The 18,147-nt window shown below is 40.9% G+C and overlaps 1 protein-coding gene across 1 annotated transcript in view; it reads left to right on the top strand.

Annotated features, from left to right (window-relative positions):
- EPHA6 (EPH receptor A6) overlaps positions 1-18,147 on the top strand; it is a 549,557-nt gene that overhangs the window by 294,049 nt on the left and 237,361 nt on the right. Inside the window, exons 5-6 of the mRNA XM_025198213.1 lie at positions 4,803-4,850; positions 5,282-5,444. Coding sequence (XP_025053998.1) covers positions 4,803-4,850; positions 5,282-5,444 — 211 coding nt within the window. The remainder of the gene's footprint in view (positions 1-4,802; positions 4,851-5,281; positions 5,445-18,147) is intronic.

Below are 18,147 nucleotides of genomic sequence, written 5' to 3'. Positions count from 1 at the left end.
GCGGCTGGGGGCTGGAGCCGTGGCTGCACTGGGCTCTTCTTGGCAGGGGCTGGGTTTGGGGCAGGCGGCAGCAGCACCGGGAGGGGAGTTACAGGGGGCTGCAACTACTCCAAATGTTATTGTAGCCCCACAGTAGCTCCACTCCCAGCACCACCACCACCTGCCCAGTGCAGCCCTGTCTCAACACCCACCTCCCCCAACACACCTTGTAGAGTTGGGGCTGCACCAGGCAGGCGGTGGTGACACTGGGGAGCCATGGTGAAATTAGAGGTGGCTGCAGCCCCCTCCGTAGCCCTCCCACCAGCACTGCCTGTACCAAGCCCAGCCCGCACCATGAAGAACCTGACACAGCCCTGGCTCCAGCCCACAGCTGCACCCCCTACCCCACCCCATACAAGTCCAAAGTCACACCCCACCCCGTATGCCCTCCGGGGTACACGCAGTGGTGAGAGCCACCCCCCCCCCCCGACAAGCTATGGCTCCACCCCACATTGTACCCCATCCCTCCCTTACCGCAGCGGGCTTTGATCTGCCCCTCCACACCCCTTCCCTCCCCCATCCCTTTCCACCACAACAGACTTCCCAGCTGCACGCAGCTCTCCACGCTGATGGGCTCTTCTCCTCACTGCCTGTGTTCTGCACTGCGGCTGCACATATGCACAGGTATTTATCAGCCAAATTATTGGCAACTTCTGGTTGATTTCTGATACAGCCAATTTTCTTTATATTGGTCCCAATCTGATATCGGACCAGTGTATCAGCACACCTCTAGGAAATACTGCTTCCTCCATGGGCAAATCAATGTATGTTCATCATATTTATGCACTCACCTACCAAGAAAAAAAGATAGATAAAAGCTGATATTTTCAAGCGTTTCTTTCATTGATTTAAAGCAAACATGATAATTGATAAGCAGCATAAACTTCACTGTTATTTAGTATGCATTGGCTTGAATGCTGTCCTGTCAACAACAGAAAGTGTTGGTCCCTGTGGTGCATAGTACTTCTATTTGTATGTACTTAGTAATTGGATGTGCCTTAAAAATACTGAGTTGGATTATATGGTGTTAGGACAGCATTTTCATATGGAAGCAAGATGGACATGGACACAAATTACAATAGCCACATTTGCAAACAGCTGAGGGTAAATGGAAAAAATAAACATTTTTTTAATTCACTTTTGTCACAATCTGATGCTAAGAAGATACAAGTTTTCCACATCATGGTTCTTCTTTATCAGCATTCCACTTCCATAAGCACACAATACCTTAATTTTTATTCCAGGGACGTCAAACTCATTTGGCCCCTGGGCTGGATGAGTGGCATGGAGCTGGTCCATGGGCCAGATTGAACTCACAGGGTTCATCTATATGTGCAGTTAGCATGGCTGAATAAACTTCTGCGCAGTTCGTGCCAGAGTTTTTTGCTCCTGGGTGCAGCGTTTATACGTGCACCCAAGACTTAAGCATGTTGGGCCAGGGCAGCACAGCCCCAGCTGGCAGCAGGTCCCGGGGGTCAGCCTGCCAACCTTGAGCTGCTCCAGTGTGGTTCAACATGCTGCATAGGGGCTGGGTGGGGTATTGCAGTCCTGCAGCCCCAGCCAGCCCCAGTCACCAGCTACATGTACGTTGCACTGGAGTAAATAATTCTGCCATAGGACAGTATTTGTGTCAAGCAGTAATATCCTATGGAGGATTTGATTAGTTTACTGTGGCCTAATAATGTTGCACATGTAGCCCGTGATGCTTTGCTGTGAAGATAATTAGTCAACTCTGCAGGAAAGCATTTGTGTAGATGCCACCACAGACCAGTTCCACATGCTGAATCTAGCATGTGTCCTAGAGCAGTTGGAATATGCACTGTATGCAGTATGGTCCTGCTCCAGCTACTCCAGGGCAGTGCTACTTGTGGCGGCTGCTCTGCCACTCCAGGATGCAAGCTGGAGTAAGCACCTCATGCAGCATGTGGGACCATCCAGCGCACCCAGCATGCTGCCTGTTGGTCAGGGCAGCACTGGGGACCAACTGATAGGGCTCCACTGGTTAGGTCCAGCCCATCGGCTATATCTTCAACACCCTTGGTTTATGCTGTTTCTTTCTCTGGTTACTATTTCAATATTTTTTTCCACGTACAACTTTCTCATTTGAAAGTCTTGAATTCATGACAAGCATGTTCACCAGCGATGCCTTTGAGAAACCTGACCCTAAAAAGGCTTGTCAGTGATTCATACAATTCACAGGATGGTGTATGCTGTTTCATTCTTAAAATAAGGCAGGCAGAGTAATTTTTAGGAGCCTCGTATTTCTTTGGATTCCTGTTATATATTTAAAAAGATAGAAAATGACACTTAGCTGTCTTTTTCATAGGTAAAATAAAGAGCTGATTGATTACAGCTGTATTTCTCTGTATCGCTCAAATATTAATAGAGACAAATCCTGCATGGCTGAAAGTGGCTGAAACTTAGCAGTGCTTTACTGGTAAAGTTAATCTAAAGGTTATCTGGGCATCATAAGTAAAATTCTGTATTTTGCATATTTCCTGTTTAATGTGGTATTACATGGCTTATCTGCATGCTGAGACATTCCTAATTCTATATATTTCTGTCATCAGTAGAATCAGCATTTTATTCATTTTGATCATAATCTGAACTAAAAAGATAAAAGGCTTCCACATTCTTATTCTTTTTTATCAGTATTTCACTTACAAAAGTATGCAATCTCTTCATTTCGGTTCTTTTTTTCTGTCTGGTGAGATGGAAAAAGAAATAGAAAGCAATATGTTGACATATGGATGCTGTCTAGAGACTTATTTGTTTGAGTGAAGAATTGAAAGAAAAGAAATGCCCTTTCTTTTGACTACATAGGGAAAATATTCAAGTAGGTTAAGCATTTAACATGATAGCCAGTTTATAGTCTTAATCCTGTACCTATTAAGCAATTTTGTCTGGAATTAGTGCCACTGCACACGTGTGTGTGGTTGGACTGATTGTTTTCCTCTACGAAGATGAGGAAAGAAATTGTTTCTGTTCTCAAGAGAACTGTTGATGTAAAAGGCCATGAAACAAAAATGTATATATATAGAATTTGGTAGTTACAGGACTTAGTTATCTCTCATTCAGATTCTTATACCACAATGGTTGCCCTGAAAGGTCTGACTTCATAAAGTATTGACCAGTCATAGCCCCAAGAGGCTTCAGTGGACGTTCGAGTGCTGTGCCCCTCTCAGAATCAGATCAGAAGTCCTTAGCTACTGTAACAATGACACTGAGAGAAAATTTCCTTATGAAATATAAGTGGTGAAAAGTATTTTATTTAGTGTATGGGCCAGTGTTCACTTGGAGTGGTTTCAGAACGGGAGGAAAGAACTGCTGTTCAGGAACAATTTAATTGTGGGTGCTGAGGAGGTGCATTGGAGAACAAATGTTGACCTCTTCTTATATATATCTACCTCAGATCTATGGGGATTCCCAGAAAAGATCATACAAAAGCCTATGTTGGTAACAACAGGTTTTAACTCCCAGCTGTTGGCACAAAGAAGTCCAAGATGAAATGCTTAATATTTTGTGTTATTTAAGGGGAGCATCCTTTTGCATTTTGATATTGTGAAATGCCATTGCACTAGGATTTTTTTTTTACCCTAATTCCTTTGTTTCTTTATATTACCTGCATTCTCTATCCATATATTCCTATGTATTTTACATTTTACTTAATATATTTACATGCAATAGAGATTACAATTTTCAGATTTACTAACAGACTGTTAAAGGAATCACAGCAGCCTGAGGACTTTCTCTTATTTAAGGTTCTTAAATTATTGCCAGGTTCTGAATTTCATGCTTGAGATGTAGTAGACTTAAATGGTGGTCAGTGTTTCCCCAGCCCAAACTACTGAACTGTGTGACTATACTTATGCTCTTTTATGTGGTTTATTTATTTGCTTTGTTATTCCTCCAAGTGTATACCAAATTTGTCTCTGGTATAAGTTCCATTGACCTCAATGAAGTTACATTGGGGTGAACCTGGCAGTTGTTTATAGTGCAAGACTTGCTGTAAAATTAAATGCATGCTAATCAAGAGTGACAATCTAATGCAACTAAAACTGTTCTTTTCCTCATTATAGTTCTTAAGTGAACCAGAATTGTTTCACATCAACTATCTAGGAGCATACTTTCGCTAGCTATATATACCACATACTGTAATATCAGTGCATGATATAAGTTTATATGGTGCCCTGTGGATACTACTATTAGATTATCAAGGGTCAAATGGACAGTTTTCCTTGGGCTTCAGTTGTCAATGAGACACACTGTAACACAATAAAAGTAACCTAGAGGCATCATATAAAATATTACACATTATTGAATTACGGAGTGACAGTAACTAATGAAATGAAGCAAGCTCTCTGCTCTGTTATTTCACTGCCATTACTGTATCCTAAAAATATGGAACTAACATCATCAACACCTTCTGTGTGCAGAGTATATATTGAATTTCTGCAGCAATCCAATTGACAGAACCTCTCCACTAAAGATGTGATCCTAAGGAGGTGCTAACCATCCTACCTCCCAGTGACTACATTAGGATTTGGGGCATGCTCAACACCACCCAGGACCACCTGCTAAGTGTTTAACACAGGAATTCTACAAAGAATGTTTTTCAAATAATGTTCAAGGGAACTTATGCACATCTATATTACAGCTAACTGAACAGGGCAATTATGCTGGACAACAGACCATGCTAGAGCCATGCAAGAAGTTTTCAAACTTTAAAGAAAAAGTTAATTTTTATTTTCTTTTACCCACAGGTCTACCCCCGGATAGCGCCGGCATTTTGGCACTACCTGCGGGTAGAAGTGAGTAGCGGGTATTTGAATACTCCCACATCTTTACTTTCCTCTTTACTAGTACTTACTGAACTCCTAATTTGTCCATTGTGCAAAATAAGTAGCTGCCATATTAGCTGCCATTTTCTGTGAATTTAGTCTTGTACTAATACCATATTACTTTGACTACGATGTAATTACTAACCCAGTCACAAAGATGCAATGTTCATTGTGTGCAAGATGTAGCAAAATTTCTTTAACTATCTCTAAGCCAAAGTCATGTCATACCTTCTGATGATAGCATAATATCAAAGTATTGTAATAGGATTCATACTCGCACTTCCCTGTATAAATGCATTTGACATTCATAAGAAAAACATAGAGCTTCAGTTTTGGAATGTCACTATTGCAAAGTCTGCGCAACTCGCCCTGAATCATTTCTCCCCTCTTTTGTCCCTCAGGAGCATGAGCAGCTCAGCTACTCTTCCACAAGGTCCAAGGCTCCGAGTGTTATCATCACAGGTCTCAAGCCAGCCACCAAGTATATATTTCATATCAGAGTCAGAACGGCAGCAGGATACAGCGGCTATAGCCAGAAGTTTGAATTTGAAACTGGAGATGAAAGTAAGTCTTACTTAAGGGAAAAAAGCAAATGCAGTAGTAGTAGCATCTAATTGGGAGCATGAATGGGCTAAGTCTTCACTGTCCAACAGGTTAAAAATGAAAAAAAACCCCAAAAAACCCTCATACAGCCCCCAAATAATGAGGCATGAACAATTTACAGTAGAGTAGAAGGGAGCAAGTTTTTACTGCATTTTAATTACTCTGTGGGTGCATCTACACAATGCACTTTTGTTATTGTGCATTAAATTTAGTACCTCCAATTTGAAGTACTAACTAAATGTGCATCAGGCTGCCCTAATGCGCAGTAGCAAAAGTGCATGCTTTTTTAGTGAAACTTAATGCACAATTAGGTAATTTGACTATGCATTCGTGCATTAACACCTAATGCACAGTAAGAAAAGCTACTGCGCATTAAAGTACATGTGTAAACATGCATGATTACTGCCCATGTTCATGCTCTTATCACCCTATAAGAGAAAGCTAAGCCATGGTAAACTATTCCTCTTTCAGTAAGAGCTAAGCTACTGCAATTTAGCTTCTTCTTATCATATAGTAAAATAATGCACACAGGCAGTAATCAGAGGCATAACAAAGCAGCTCTGTACCCTGAGCAGTGGCAAGGCATGGGGCAACACCACCTGCAAGCAGTGGTGGCAGCAGCTGTTTTTACACCCTCCCCCCCACCAAAGGCAGCACATTGGGCTGCTGGGTGCTAGACGGCATCCTGGTCACTCCCCCTCAGTTACGCTACTGGCAGTGGTCACAGTACAGATGCCCCAACCCTTTTTACCCAAAAAATTGTTCACTTGTTCATACTCTTAGCCTAAGATGACTGTTAAAAGAGGTTCTTTGTCCTGCCATACTTCCTGTCTCACTCTGTACCTTCTCCTCCTTCTTCCTTTAGAGGCTTTCCACCTTTCATCTTGAAATGCAGCTAAGACCCATATGATAGAAGTGCTAGAAAAATAGCCCTTTGCCTTCACGCAGGGCCCTACAGTTGCTTTCAGCATTCCCAGCATCTCTAGATAAAATTATGGAGACAATTACACGTATTTTCAATCAACCAATAGGTCTGCAATGAGCCTACTAAAGACCTGTGTAAGAAGCAATCATATAAAAAGCTTCAAACAGATATGTGAACAATTTCTGTAATGAAACCAAAGCCCCCACTAAAACCACACATAGGATGTTTTCAAGAATTTGAAAGAAAATTAGTGTAGATGCAACACTAAAAACACTCATTGGTGAAATTACTTTAATTAACCAATTACCCATTCCAAGCTTCTCATTAATGTAGTGAAATTCATGTTGCCTAAGCTGAAGTACAGATTCAAAACTTCTAAGTGTTTTCAAAAATGCTCGTGGGATTTATGCTCTCAAGTCCCACTTTCTGGCTTAGGGCCAGATTTCAAGGTATTTAGATGCCTAATTGAATTCTCAACTGCATCTAAATGCCAACTCCCGTTGGTTTTAGAAGGAGTTATGTACCTCAACAATATGGGAAATTCCACTAGATATCTATCTGTATCTCTAAGTACCTTTAAAAATCTGATTTTTAGGCACCTAGTAGCTAAGTCTTATTGGAAGTTAGTGGGATTTAGGGCCATAAGTGACAAGGTCACTTACAAAATTGTGGCCTAGCTTCCCAAGTCATTTAAGCACCTTTGAAGATGTTGGTGTAAGCAGTAATGGCTCATGCTTTCAGATCCAGATGACTGAAAAAGCAATTAGAAATGCTTCCAGGTTATATACTCACCATAACCAGAAAAACCTAATCTCAGGTGTCTGAGACTTATAGCCATTCAGATCCCCTTAGGGGCCTCCTCCAAGGTCAGGATTTTTGTGGGGATTGATTCAGTGTTTGAAACAAGAGACAATGGTAGGACTTTAAAGAGCATCCAAGTAAGTTGGGAGCCTAAGGCTTTCAATAGGACTTGGGGTCCTCACTAGCGTAGTTGTTTTTATAGTCCCATTAACATGGAGGCAACAGAACAATAACAGTTTGTGATCCAGCTATAAGGGAACAAAAATAGACAGTGCGTTGATGTAGATTGTACAAAGCCACTTTGAATGTCTTTTGAAAATCACTGGTAAATTCTACTACTGGAGACATTCAGTAGTTTTAATGAGCTGATAATTAGCTCTTATGTAACTAAATGTTACGAACTAAATGGTAAATTATGTAATTTAGAACTTACTATTCAAACTTCTATTCCTGTCTCAGAAGCTGTCGGTTTTATGATTTCACAAATGAGATCTTGTATGAGACATCACTTGATTGTAATTGTTCGAGGCATGCACCTTTCCAATGAGCTATCTTCTCACTATGTGACAGCACAGTTTCTTGTAGAAGTAGAACTCTACTGAAATAATATGATGAATTTTCTAATTTCAATACTCTTAAATACTTATTGACTCTTAATTATTTCTAGGCATCTAGTGCGTGTAAATACCCATCATACGTTTCTCATTAACAAAATGTTATTATTTGGGTTCATATTCTATGACAAACATGTAGCTTTATGTAAATAAGCTATCACTAGGGCAAAAGGAAATAAACATCCTTGTTCTTATCAAGTGAGAGAGCTGTACTAATAAAGTCCCCAGCTCAGTTTGGTAGTTTGTAATCACATCTGCAGTTAGATAAAGAGTTCAGCTCAACTAAACGTATTTTCATTCAAGGTGCTATTGCAACTGTGGTCCTGGTTAAGTATCACTGCAGTCTCTTTCTAAGTCCCAAACAGAAAAGAAAACTAGCAAGAAGTGTATCTATAGCAAAGGTGTGGCACTGACCTGGGACAGACTTGGAAGGGGAGCAGGAAAAAAATGGCTGCACAATTGCACTCACTAGGGCAACCAGACATCACTGCTGCCCCGGAGCGTAGTAGCTGCCGTAGGTGCCAGGCTGCATCATTATGACACTGGTGAGGAGTTTCCAGTGGCCAGCCACAGAATACATCTCCTGTCCTGTCTTCTAGCAATTGCTTCAAGGAAGTCAAACACACATTAAACTTCTTTCATTTATTTATGCAGGGCATCCTAACTTTTTAGTGTGGCCTGATCTTCTGTATAAGACAAGCGAAACAAATTCACCTTATTTCTACACCAGGCTCATGACCCCTAATTGAAATGAAACATTGCATTTAGATATGGCACTTGTACATAAGAATCTATTATCCCACAGATAAAATATTCCAATGTTTGATCCCCCTTATTGTTAAACATATGTGCTCTATTTTTACCCTCACTTTGTTTATTTTCAGTAATGACTGAAGCAGGTTCTGCCTTTGTCTGCTAAATTTTTAAAATTGCCTATTGGAAATCTCTTCCTCCTGTAGGTCATTTTAGACCCTTCTCTGGGTAAGATAAATAAATGGAGGTTTTCCTCTTTTTCCAAGGTTTTTTCTGAAGACTTCTTGTGGCTCTCTTCTAAAACCTTTCCAAATTATCAACCTCTCTTTGGACAAATGGATGTCTATACTGAACCTAGTATCTCATTAATGATTTCACTGACACTGTATAAAGAGATAATGCCACTCCTCTGTTCCCTTGCTTTTAAATCCAAGGTGCACACTTGCTCTCAACTATAGCATGTCACTGGAAATTCATGAATAACTGATTTTAGCTATCATAACCTGAAGTCACTGAGTTACTCCTAAGTCTTCCTGGAAAAAAAGATTCAAGGAATGGGCAGTGAACAGGGAGTTGGGAGTTTAGGTGATGTCTTTCATAGTGCCCATACAAATGATAGAATCCTGCACCACAGAAACCTCATTTTGAGTACTGTAAATATTTTATGATGGGCAAATCTTAGGTGCTTATTAGATTTGAAGAATATAACAAGTTGGCTTAAAACAAGTAGTGCTCATACATGAAAAAATAGGATGGGGGTTCATTACACTCCAGGAAGAGTACATTCTAGGAAGATTACATTCACAGAAAGATGCAAGTTTATGCTCCCATTATTTTCAGTTACAATGTATTATTTAGTGTAGTAAGTACTTTATTGTTTCAGCAAATCAGATTCTAGAATATCTATGGTATATGCATAAATTGTCCCTGCAGATAATTGAGCCTGTAAAAAAAAAGGACCAGTTAAGAGGGAGTTCTGAGTCTGTTCAAGTGTATGTAAAGTTTAATAATGTGTGATTTTTACCAAGTGAGGAAGCCACTAACAGAAACAGGCCATAACCCTTCTGTTTAGGGGAAGTGCAACATTCAGTGAACCAAAAAAAAAGTGACAAATCAATGCAAAAAAACTAAGAAGGGGCTCAAACACCACAGTGAATAAATGCTTGAGATGTGTTCTTCGCATCTGCAGAGGGTTTTTTTTTTACAGTCAAAAACTTTACTGGCAGGTGACAAAATGAGATGGAAGTCATGTTTCTTAACTTGTGAGACAGGTATATTTATCTTCTAGTACAGATTGCTATTATCTCTGTCATAATACCTACAGAACCCAGTCTGCTTATTCTAACTGGATGGGTAACTGTGTATGGCTGCTCTTTTTCTGATTCCTTCTCCCCTCTTTCCCCTGCCCATGCCCCTCCCCCATGCCCCCTCCCCCCCCCAAAAAAAACCCCAAACACCCTACAACTAAACTTTCTCCTAGTTTGGCACCATACTCACTTGCTTACTGGAAAGATATATTGTGAAGCACCTAGAAAAACAAAGTGATCAGGAAAGGCCAGCATGGATTCACCAAGAGTAAGTCATGCCTGACCGACCTGATTTCCTGATTTCCTCCTATAATAAGGTCTCTGTGGCTGCGGAGAGAGCAGAGGATGTTATTTATCTTGACTTTAGCAAAGCTTTTGATTCTGTCTCAAATGACATTCTCATTAATGAGCTAAGGAAATACAGAATAGATGTGAATACTGTAAAGTGAATATACAACAGGCTGGATTATCATAGTCAGTGAATAACCATCAGTGACTCAATGTCTAGTTTGGAGGAGGTATCAAGTGTGGTTCCCCAGGGATCTGTCCTGGGTCCAGTATTGTTTAATGTCTTTGTTAATGATCTGGACAATGGAATCAAGCTCACAGTTAGCAAATTTGTAGATGACACCTTGAGTAGAGTTTCAGATATTCCAGAGGGTAGGGCTAAGATCCAGAATGACCAGGATAGATTGGAGAAATGGTCCACAGCCAATCATATGAGATTTAACAAGGACATTTATAAAATCCTGCACTGGGAATGGAATAATTGCATGTATAATTACAAATTAGGGAATGACTAGCTAGGCTACAGCACTGCAGAGAAGGACCTGAGGGTTACAGTAGACCATAAGCTGAATATGAGCCAACACTGTGATCTTGCTGCAAAAACATGCCAACAGCATACTGGGTTGTATTAACAGAAGGGTTATTTGTAAGTCAAGTGATTATTTTGCTCTATTCAGCACTGGTGAGGCCTTGCCCATGTCTAGTTTTGGACCCCACTCTTCAAGAAGGGATGTGAACAATTTGAAAAGAGTCCAGCACAGAGCACCAAAAGTGATTAGGGGCCTGGGAGGTAAGATTTCTGACGAAAGACTGAAAGAATTTGTGTTAGTTAGTCTGCACAAGAGAAGTCAGAGGGGGTGGATTTGATAAGATTCTTCAAATACCTGAAGGGCGATTACGGGGAGGATGGAGATGGGCTTTTTCCCTCCATAGGGGACAGGACTAGGAGCAATGGCATCAAGCTTCAGCAGGGAAAATTTAGGTTGGAAATTAGGAGGAGCTTTCTGACTCTGAGGGTGGTCAAGCATTGGAACAGACTACCTAGAGAAATTGTGGAATCTCCATTTTTGGAAGTTTTCAAGAGTAAGTTAGATGGAAACTTGGCTGGGATGGTTTAGTCAGGGATGATCCTGCCTGGAGCAGAAGGCTGGACTGGATGACCTTGTGAGGTCTCTTCCAGCCCTATCTTCCTATGACCCTATGATTGTAAGTTGAATCCACATCCCCTTCAGGCAGTAATTCCCTTAGGAAAAGGGTGGTCCCTTTTCTATGTTTGCACAGCACCCTGCACGATGGGGATATAGGCCTTTTAGTGCTGTCATAATATAAACATTTACTAATAATAACAAAATGCACATGGAACCTCTTAATGACAGCAAAAAAGATTGCAGGAGGATAAACCACCTGGAATAACAACATGGTAATGTATTTCAAGAAAGACATTTACTTGAAAATTCATTGCTGTAATTCAGGAAATACATATTTTAATAACAATAATTATGGAATCCATGGCCATAGCTAGACACTTTTCTTAGTTAAGCTGTTGAAAAGGGACAAGACCTTTGCCAACATCGTTAATTTTGGTTCTCTAGGGCTTACTATAATAACAATAATAAATATGAAGAAAAGTTAAAATAAAATATTAAAAGCAAATGTCTCATAATTAAAATAAAATCTGATGAATCATTCTGCAGCAAAATTTGGAGACTTTAAAGTTGAAACATTGATCTTATAAAAATTATTTCTAAATATTACAGAAAGACTCCCTTTCTCTTGCCCCTAAGTGGAAGAATACTGTCATGCTTGCTCCAGTTTACTGTTTAAAATGCAATCTGTGCTGCTTCAGTTATTTAGGATAAAATTAGATACATCATTACCAGGAACAGCCAGAAATTTTGGAATGATTATTAATGGTGGTGCATGAAGCAGAAAGAGGACTCTCTGACCCTGTAGGAGTAATAAAAAAGTTAATTAATCAAAGACGATGTAGATTTCATATTGGGTGACTATTCAGAGATGTAGTAGTGCATAAAATTTCCATTTGGAATCACCACTAATCGATAGCAGGTTTGCAGTCAGCGTTGATCAGGAAGTGAGCCCAAATGACCAGGAAGATCTGTACCAAATCCCAATTCTGAGATTTGTTTGTATACACACCTTTTTCTCTCTTCCCTCTTTATCCTTACTAGGACTCCCTGGCATCCCCTTCCTTACTTTCTCCATTCAGTTTCTCCTTCCTCCCTTCTCTTTTTAATCTCTTCAGCTCCTCCTCTCACCTCTCCTGCCCCTCTCCACCATTTCCCCATTTTATCTTCTTAGGTAGTCCTTCCTGCTGAGCATCCCTGGATTTGTCTTTGGGAATCACAGTAGAGAGCTTGGAGAAAACAAAGCATTTCAGAAATCTTTACAGTGAACCTAATCTCAGGTGTCATGGAACAGATTGATGGCTAGCCTGTTAGGAGGGCAACAGCGTGCTCTTATGAGTAAAAACAAAGTAGTGGATTAACCTACAGATATGAGAAGCTAAATGCACTATAGAAATGCACTTTTGCATCAGGTTTAGAGGAGATATGATTGCCACCTTCTCTAAAGGATATAAGGATCCTGAATAGTAGATAATAGTAAAATGCCTGGGAAAAAAGATGATAAATCAAGCAGTAGGAATGGGAAAGAGGCAAAAAAATGGAAGTGATGCTAGCAGATGAAACGTGCTCTATGTAGGGAATGGAGGACAGTCGAATATTTGACTCCTGTTCTAAGGTCTCTAGTTTGAGGGGAAAGCACATCAGGGAAGCATACATTTGTTTCAATCTGAACTGTACCAATGGGGACCAACAATTTTCAGTAATTGGTGCTTTAACCAACCAGGTCTTGGGCTATTTTGGTTTAAGAGACATAATTAGAACAATTAATGAACAAACGAAGGAAAATGTGAAGATGTTAATGTGATGTTTGCAGTCTTCAGTTGTCAGATATTGCATATAAATGCTGTACTAACATCAGTAAAAATAGTAAAAACATTACACTGAGCTCCAAGGCCAGCAGCTGTTAACATCTAATGTTCCAGTACTGTATTTGTTTCTGGGAAGGACAGTCACTTTCTGTGAGCTGGTTATAAATACTTATTGCTGGATCATGGATTATGGGTGCACAAGCTGAGAAAAAAAAAGGGCTCAAGAAACTTTTCCCTTGTACAGATCAACAGATGGGGTAGCCTGAATGTTAATGTTTGTATTGGTTGAATAAGAGCAGGGTGGAATCAGCTAACTGGGTACAAAGGTTTTCAGGGGAACTTGGATGGATAGGGTAAGCACATGCTGAAGGACTTGTCTCAACTATCAAAGCAAAGAGGTTGGTGCTGACAGGATTACATGCAGCATCTTTTATAACAAGTTGAGTAATCACTGCTTTTGTTCGTGTTCCCCTACTGTTCGTTTAGGCATCCTTCCCTTCAGCATTCAACAAGCAACAATCCCCACCCCCACCCCCCGCAATGCAAAAACACAGACACACACAACCACGCTCATAACCCATGGCTGTGACTGCTTGAAACAATCTAGACCTTATTTAGTTGCTATTTTTGTAGCTCAGGACCCCCAATTTATTGCCCCTCCTCATGCAAACCTCCTAGCCTATTCCAGGTATGTTAAAATGTCTCATCCTGATCAAAAATCTGGAATTCAAGTTACTTGGCTCAAAATATGGGCTTTGTTTCATTTTATTTATTTGTTTAAACTAACTCTTTACCAGATATTTAAAGTTGCAAAGCATTCATTTTTTCTGGAGGAGGGTTCTTAACTATACTACCTCAGAGGCCCTTTGTGCCCAGAGGGAATATGTGAAATATTAAACAATTTACAGCTGTTCCATGATGCAGCGTTTTCTTCTTGTCACCTCCTTGTGCAGCAGTGGTTTTAAAGCAGAAAATATTTAAATGGCAGCAACGCTGCCAACAGAAGGCATCTCTCTTCCTCTTTGATGCTTGCAGGTTTGGTGTGTACTGGAGAAACAGGCAGCCTCTGATGCTCTAAAACATCTCTGACTTGCGTGGGTGATCTTTCTGTAGATATATATGATGTTTTAAAGACTGTCAGAGTACAGGCAAACCTCTTTGGCTGATTAATACTCCATATAGACTATTTTTATTTCAGATCTAAGATGTCACAACTGATTGAAGGGTTGGGTGGAGCCTTACAGTAACACCTTTTGGGGAAGAGCATCCATAGGTTCCACAAAGCATTTTATTTTTATTGTTTTCTTTTCTGGAGCTAATTTGGAGCTACCAGTAAAACTTACCTTTTGCAGCAGTACTTCCCCTCACTGGATGTTCAACCGCTGACCCTGTTCAATTGATGAAGAAGCAGGGGCCTGGAAAAAATGAAGTGATTTGCTCACAGCTATCCAGCAGGCTACTTATGGAGTCAGGATAGAAACCAGTTTTTCATGATCCTTGTGCAGGATTCTACCTACAGTGTATCCTGTACACTGTACGGGTGTACAGTCATGCATGTCCATCTTGTGAAGGGTAAAGGATGTGCTGTATCACAACCCCAGTTCCTTTTAGCTGGTCAAGAGTATCACTGCAGGAAAGGACTCCCAATCAGAAGTATGTTGTTTACTTTTCCAGTGCCACAGAAGCAAGGTGTTCATAACTTCATTCCTATTAGTAGTTAGTGGCCCTGGAGCAAAGTCACAAGATATGAAGCCAAGAGCCACGCTTCATGTAGGAGGTAGGAAAAATAGAAAATAACTTTATATATCTGAATTAATATTTTATCAACTTGAGGATTAGACAGACTTGTTAATGCAGGTTGAGCCTTGCTGATGATTAAAAGAACAAAAATGTTGATTTCGTCACCTTCAGCAAGTCTGATGGTATTATTCATATTGCCAGATCTATTGAACTCCATTTCCCTCCTAAGTTTTGATAGTCCTAAAAGTTTTGCAGAATATTCCTATTTTTTCCATTACCAAATCAAGATGACCAGAATTTGCAATATCAGAATCACAATTCTGGACCTTGAGTTCTATTTTCTCCAAAACTCATAAGTTTAGGACATGTTCCTTCCATCAAGGTTTTGATGCTGGTACAAATCAGTTTCAGATAGAAATGAGGGAAAACAGTGAATGGTTTTGGTTTCACAAAACCGCTTGTCTGAATTGTGGTAACTACTTGTTGTAAATCTGACCCTCAAACTATGAATCCAGCCCTGGGATTCTCAGAAATACTTATAGACTTTCTCCAGAATGCCCACAGTTATAACAGTGTTTAAGTGAGGCTTCTAGCTGAAGGAAAAATCTTTACCATAGTTGATAGGAGTATGGGAATTGCTGTACTGAATCAGACCCAAGAGCTTTCTAGTTCAGCACCCTGTGTCCCACAATGACCAGCATCAGATGCCTCAGAAGAAGGTGTAGTTTCCATCCTAATCAAGAGATAGGGGTTTTCTTAAACGCTAATGCATGAGGTTTAATGTACCTTCAAACATTGTATTTACTGGGGTCTCTCATAACTCTGGCTATTCTTCATAGCCAAAAAGTCCAATTACTTTTTGAATCTGGCAAAATGGTTGGCCTCAAAATCTTCTGTCACGGTGAATTTCATAGTCTTATTACACATGGTTTGAGAAAGGATCTCCTCTTACTGGTTTTGAATTTGTCACCTTTTAATTTTTAATTGAATGCCACCTGCTCTTGTTTTATGAGAAAGGGGAACGGAAGCTTCAGATCCACTTTCTCTAGACCACTGATTATATTGTACAAATTTACACTGTACCCTCATATTCATCCCATTTCTAAGATAAGCAATGTCACACTTGTCAGTTATTCCTCCCATAAGAGTTTTCCCAGGTCCTTGAGGAGTCTCAACACCCTCCTTGAACCACCCTCTCCCCCAACAATTGTACAATACCCTTTTGAAATGGGCAGGCCAGGGTTGCATATAGTATTCCAGATGAGGCTCTAGTTTTGATTTATATAAAGGTATTCCTTCTGTCTCCTAATACCTTCTTTCTTTTTGTGACTAGAGACGTACATTGAGCAGAGGCTTTCATTGAGCTGTCCACAGTGTCATCCAGGCACCCATGCTCATGTATTTAATTTGAAACTAGTACAGTGTACAGGGAGTTTAAAGTTTTTTCCTTCTATATGCATTACTTTGTATTTATCAACACAGTACTTCATTATCATTGTATCACCCTTTGGCAGAGAGGGTGGATCACCTAGTTGTAAGGTGTCAGCCTGAAATCTGGGGAGCCCATGTTCCACTCTTTGTTCTGCCACTTAAATCCTGCGTGACTTTGAGCAGGTCACTTGGGCTTTCTGTGGGGAATCTGTGAAGGTGGCTCATTATGATTTCTACTAGCTTGCCTGTAATCTGCAGTTCCAACAATGCCAAAATCATTTTGGTATGATGGCTGTGAAGCAGAATCAAGGCTGCTCATTCACTTTGTTTGTTTAGGTACCTTCGACATCTCTCATAGTTCTTTCTGATCTTGACTATCCAAAATAGTGTTTCATAGATTTCATAGACATTAGGGCTGGAAGGGACCTCGGAAGATCATCGAGTCCAGCTCCCTGCCCGAGGGGCAGGAAGTCAGCTGGGGTCATAGGATCCCAGCAAGAGAAGCATCCAAATTTCTCTTGAAGGTGTTCAATGTAGGTGCTTGAACCACCTCCAATGGCAGGCTATTCCACACCTTGAGGGCTTGTACAGTAAAGAAGTTCTTCCTTATATCCAGCCTGAAATGGTCTTGCAGTAGTTTATAAACGTTCAACCTTGTCATCCCTAGGGGCGCTCTGGTAAACAAACATTCCCCCAGATACTGGTGGTCACCTCTGATAAACTTATAGGTGGCCATCAGATCACCCCTGAGCCTGCGCTTTTCGAGGCTAGAGAGCCCCATAGCTTTCAGTCTGTCATCATAAGGTCTGTTTTCTTGACCTCTGATTATGCGTGTGGCTCTTCGCTGGACTCTCTCAAGCTTTTCCACATCCTTTTTGAATTGAGGAGCCCAAAACTGGGCAGCATCCCTGCAGCAAAAACCTGCATCATCCCTATAGGCTCGGCAGTGCTACACTGGCTAGCACTATGGAACAAAGAGACTTGGGGGTCATCATTGACCACAAGATGAACATGAGCCTGCAATGCGATGCTGCGGCTAGTAAAGCGACCAAAATGCTGGCTTGCATCCATAGATGCTTCTCAAGCAAATCTCAGGATGTCATTCTCCCCTTGTACTCGGCCTTGGCTGCAGGTTTTTCCTCCCAAGGTGGAGGACCTTGCATTTTTCAGTGTTAAACACCATCAGGTTCTCATGCGCCCATTTGCTGAGCCTGTCCAGGTCAGCCTGGATCGCCCTCCTGTCTTCAGGTGTGGATGCTTTGCTCCAAAGTTTGATGTCATCACCAAACTTGGCCAATCCACTTCTGACTCCAATGTCCACATCATTAATGAAGATTTTGAACAATATGGGTCCAAGGACAGAGCCTTAGGGGACCCCACTGGTCACAGGGCACCATGATGATTGACTTCCGTATATTACCACCCTCTGGGTCCGACCACGGAGCCAATTTCCCAGTCAGCGGATCATGGTGGAACCAAGGCCACAGTTGGCCAGTTTGCTAAGAGATGATCATGGGATACCAGCTCAAAGGCTTTTTTGAAGTCAAGATATATGACATGAATCTCTTCTCCCTTGTCCAGGTGATAGGTCACCTGGTCATAAAAGGAAATGAGATTGGTCAAGAAAGACCTACCCACAACAAACCCATGCTGGCTATCCCTCAGAATGTTGGTGTTGGCCAGTTCATTAAGGATAGCCTCTTTAATAAACTTTTCTAAGACCTTCCCTGGGATAGACGTCAGGCTGATGGGCCTGTAGATTCATAGATTCATAGATGTTAGGGTTGGAAGGGACCTCAATAGATCGAGTCCGACCCCTTGCATAGGCAGGAAAGAATGCCGGGGTCAGATG

The sequence above is a fragment of the Alligator sinensis genome, unplaced genomic scaffold (genome assembly GCF_000455745.1).
Source record: "Alligator sinensis unplaced genomic scaffold, ASM45574v1 scaffold19_1, whole genome shotgun sequence".
NCBI classification, from domain to species: Eukaryota; Metazoa; Chordata; order Crocodylia; family Alligatoridae; genus Alligator; species Alligator sinensis.
Note: the sequence above shows the minus strand (reverse complement) of the source record. Positions and strands in the feature narration are given on the sequence as shown.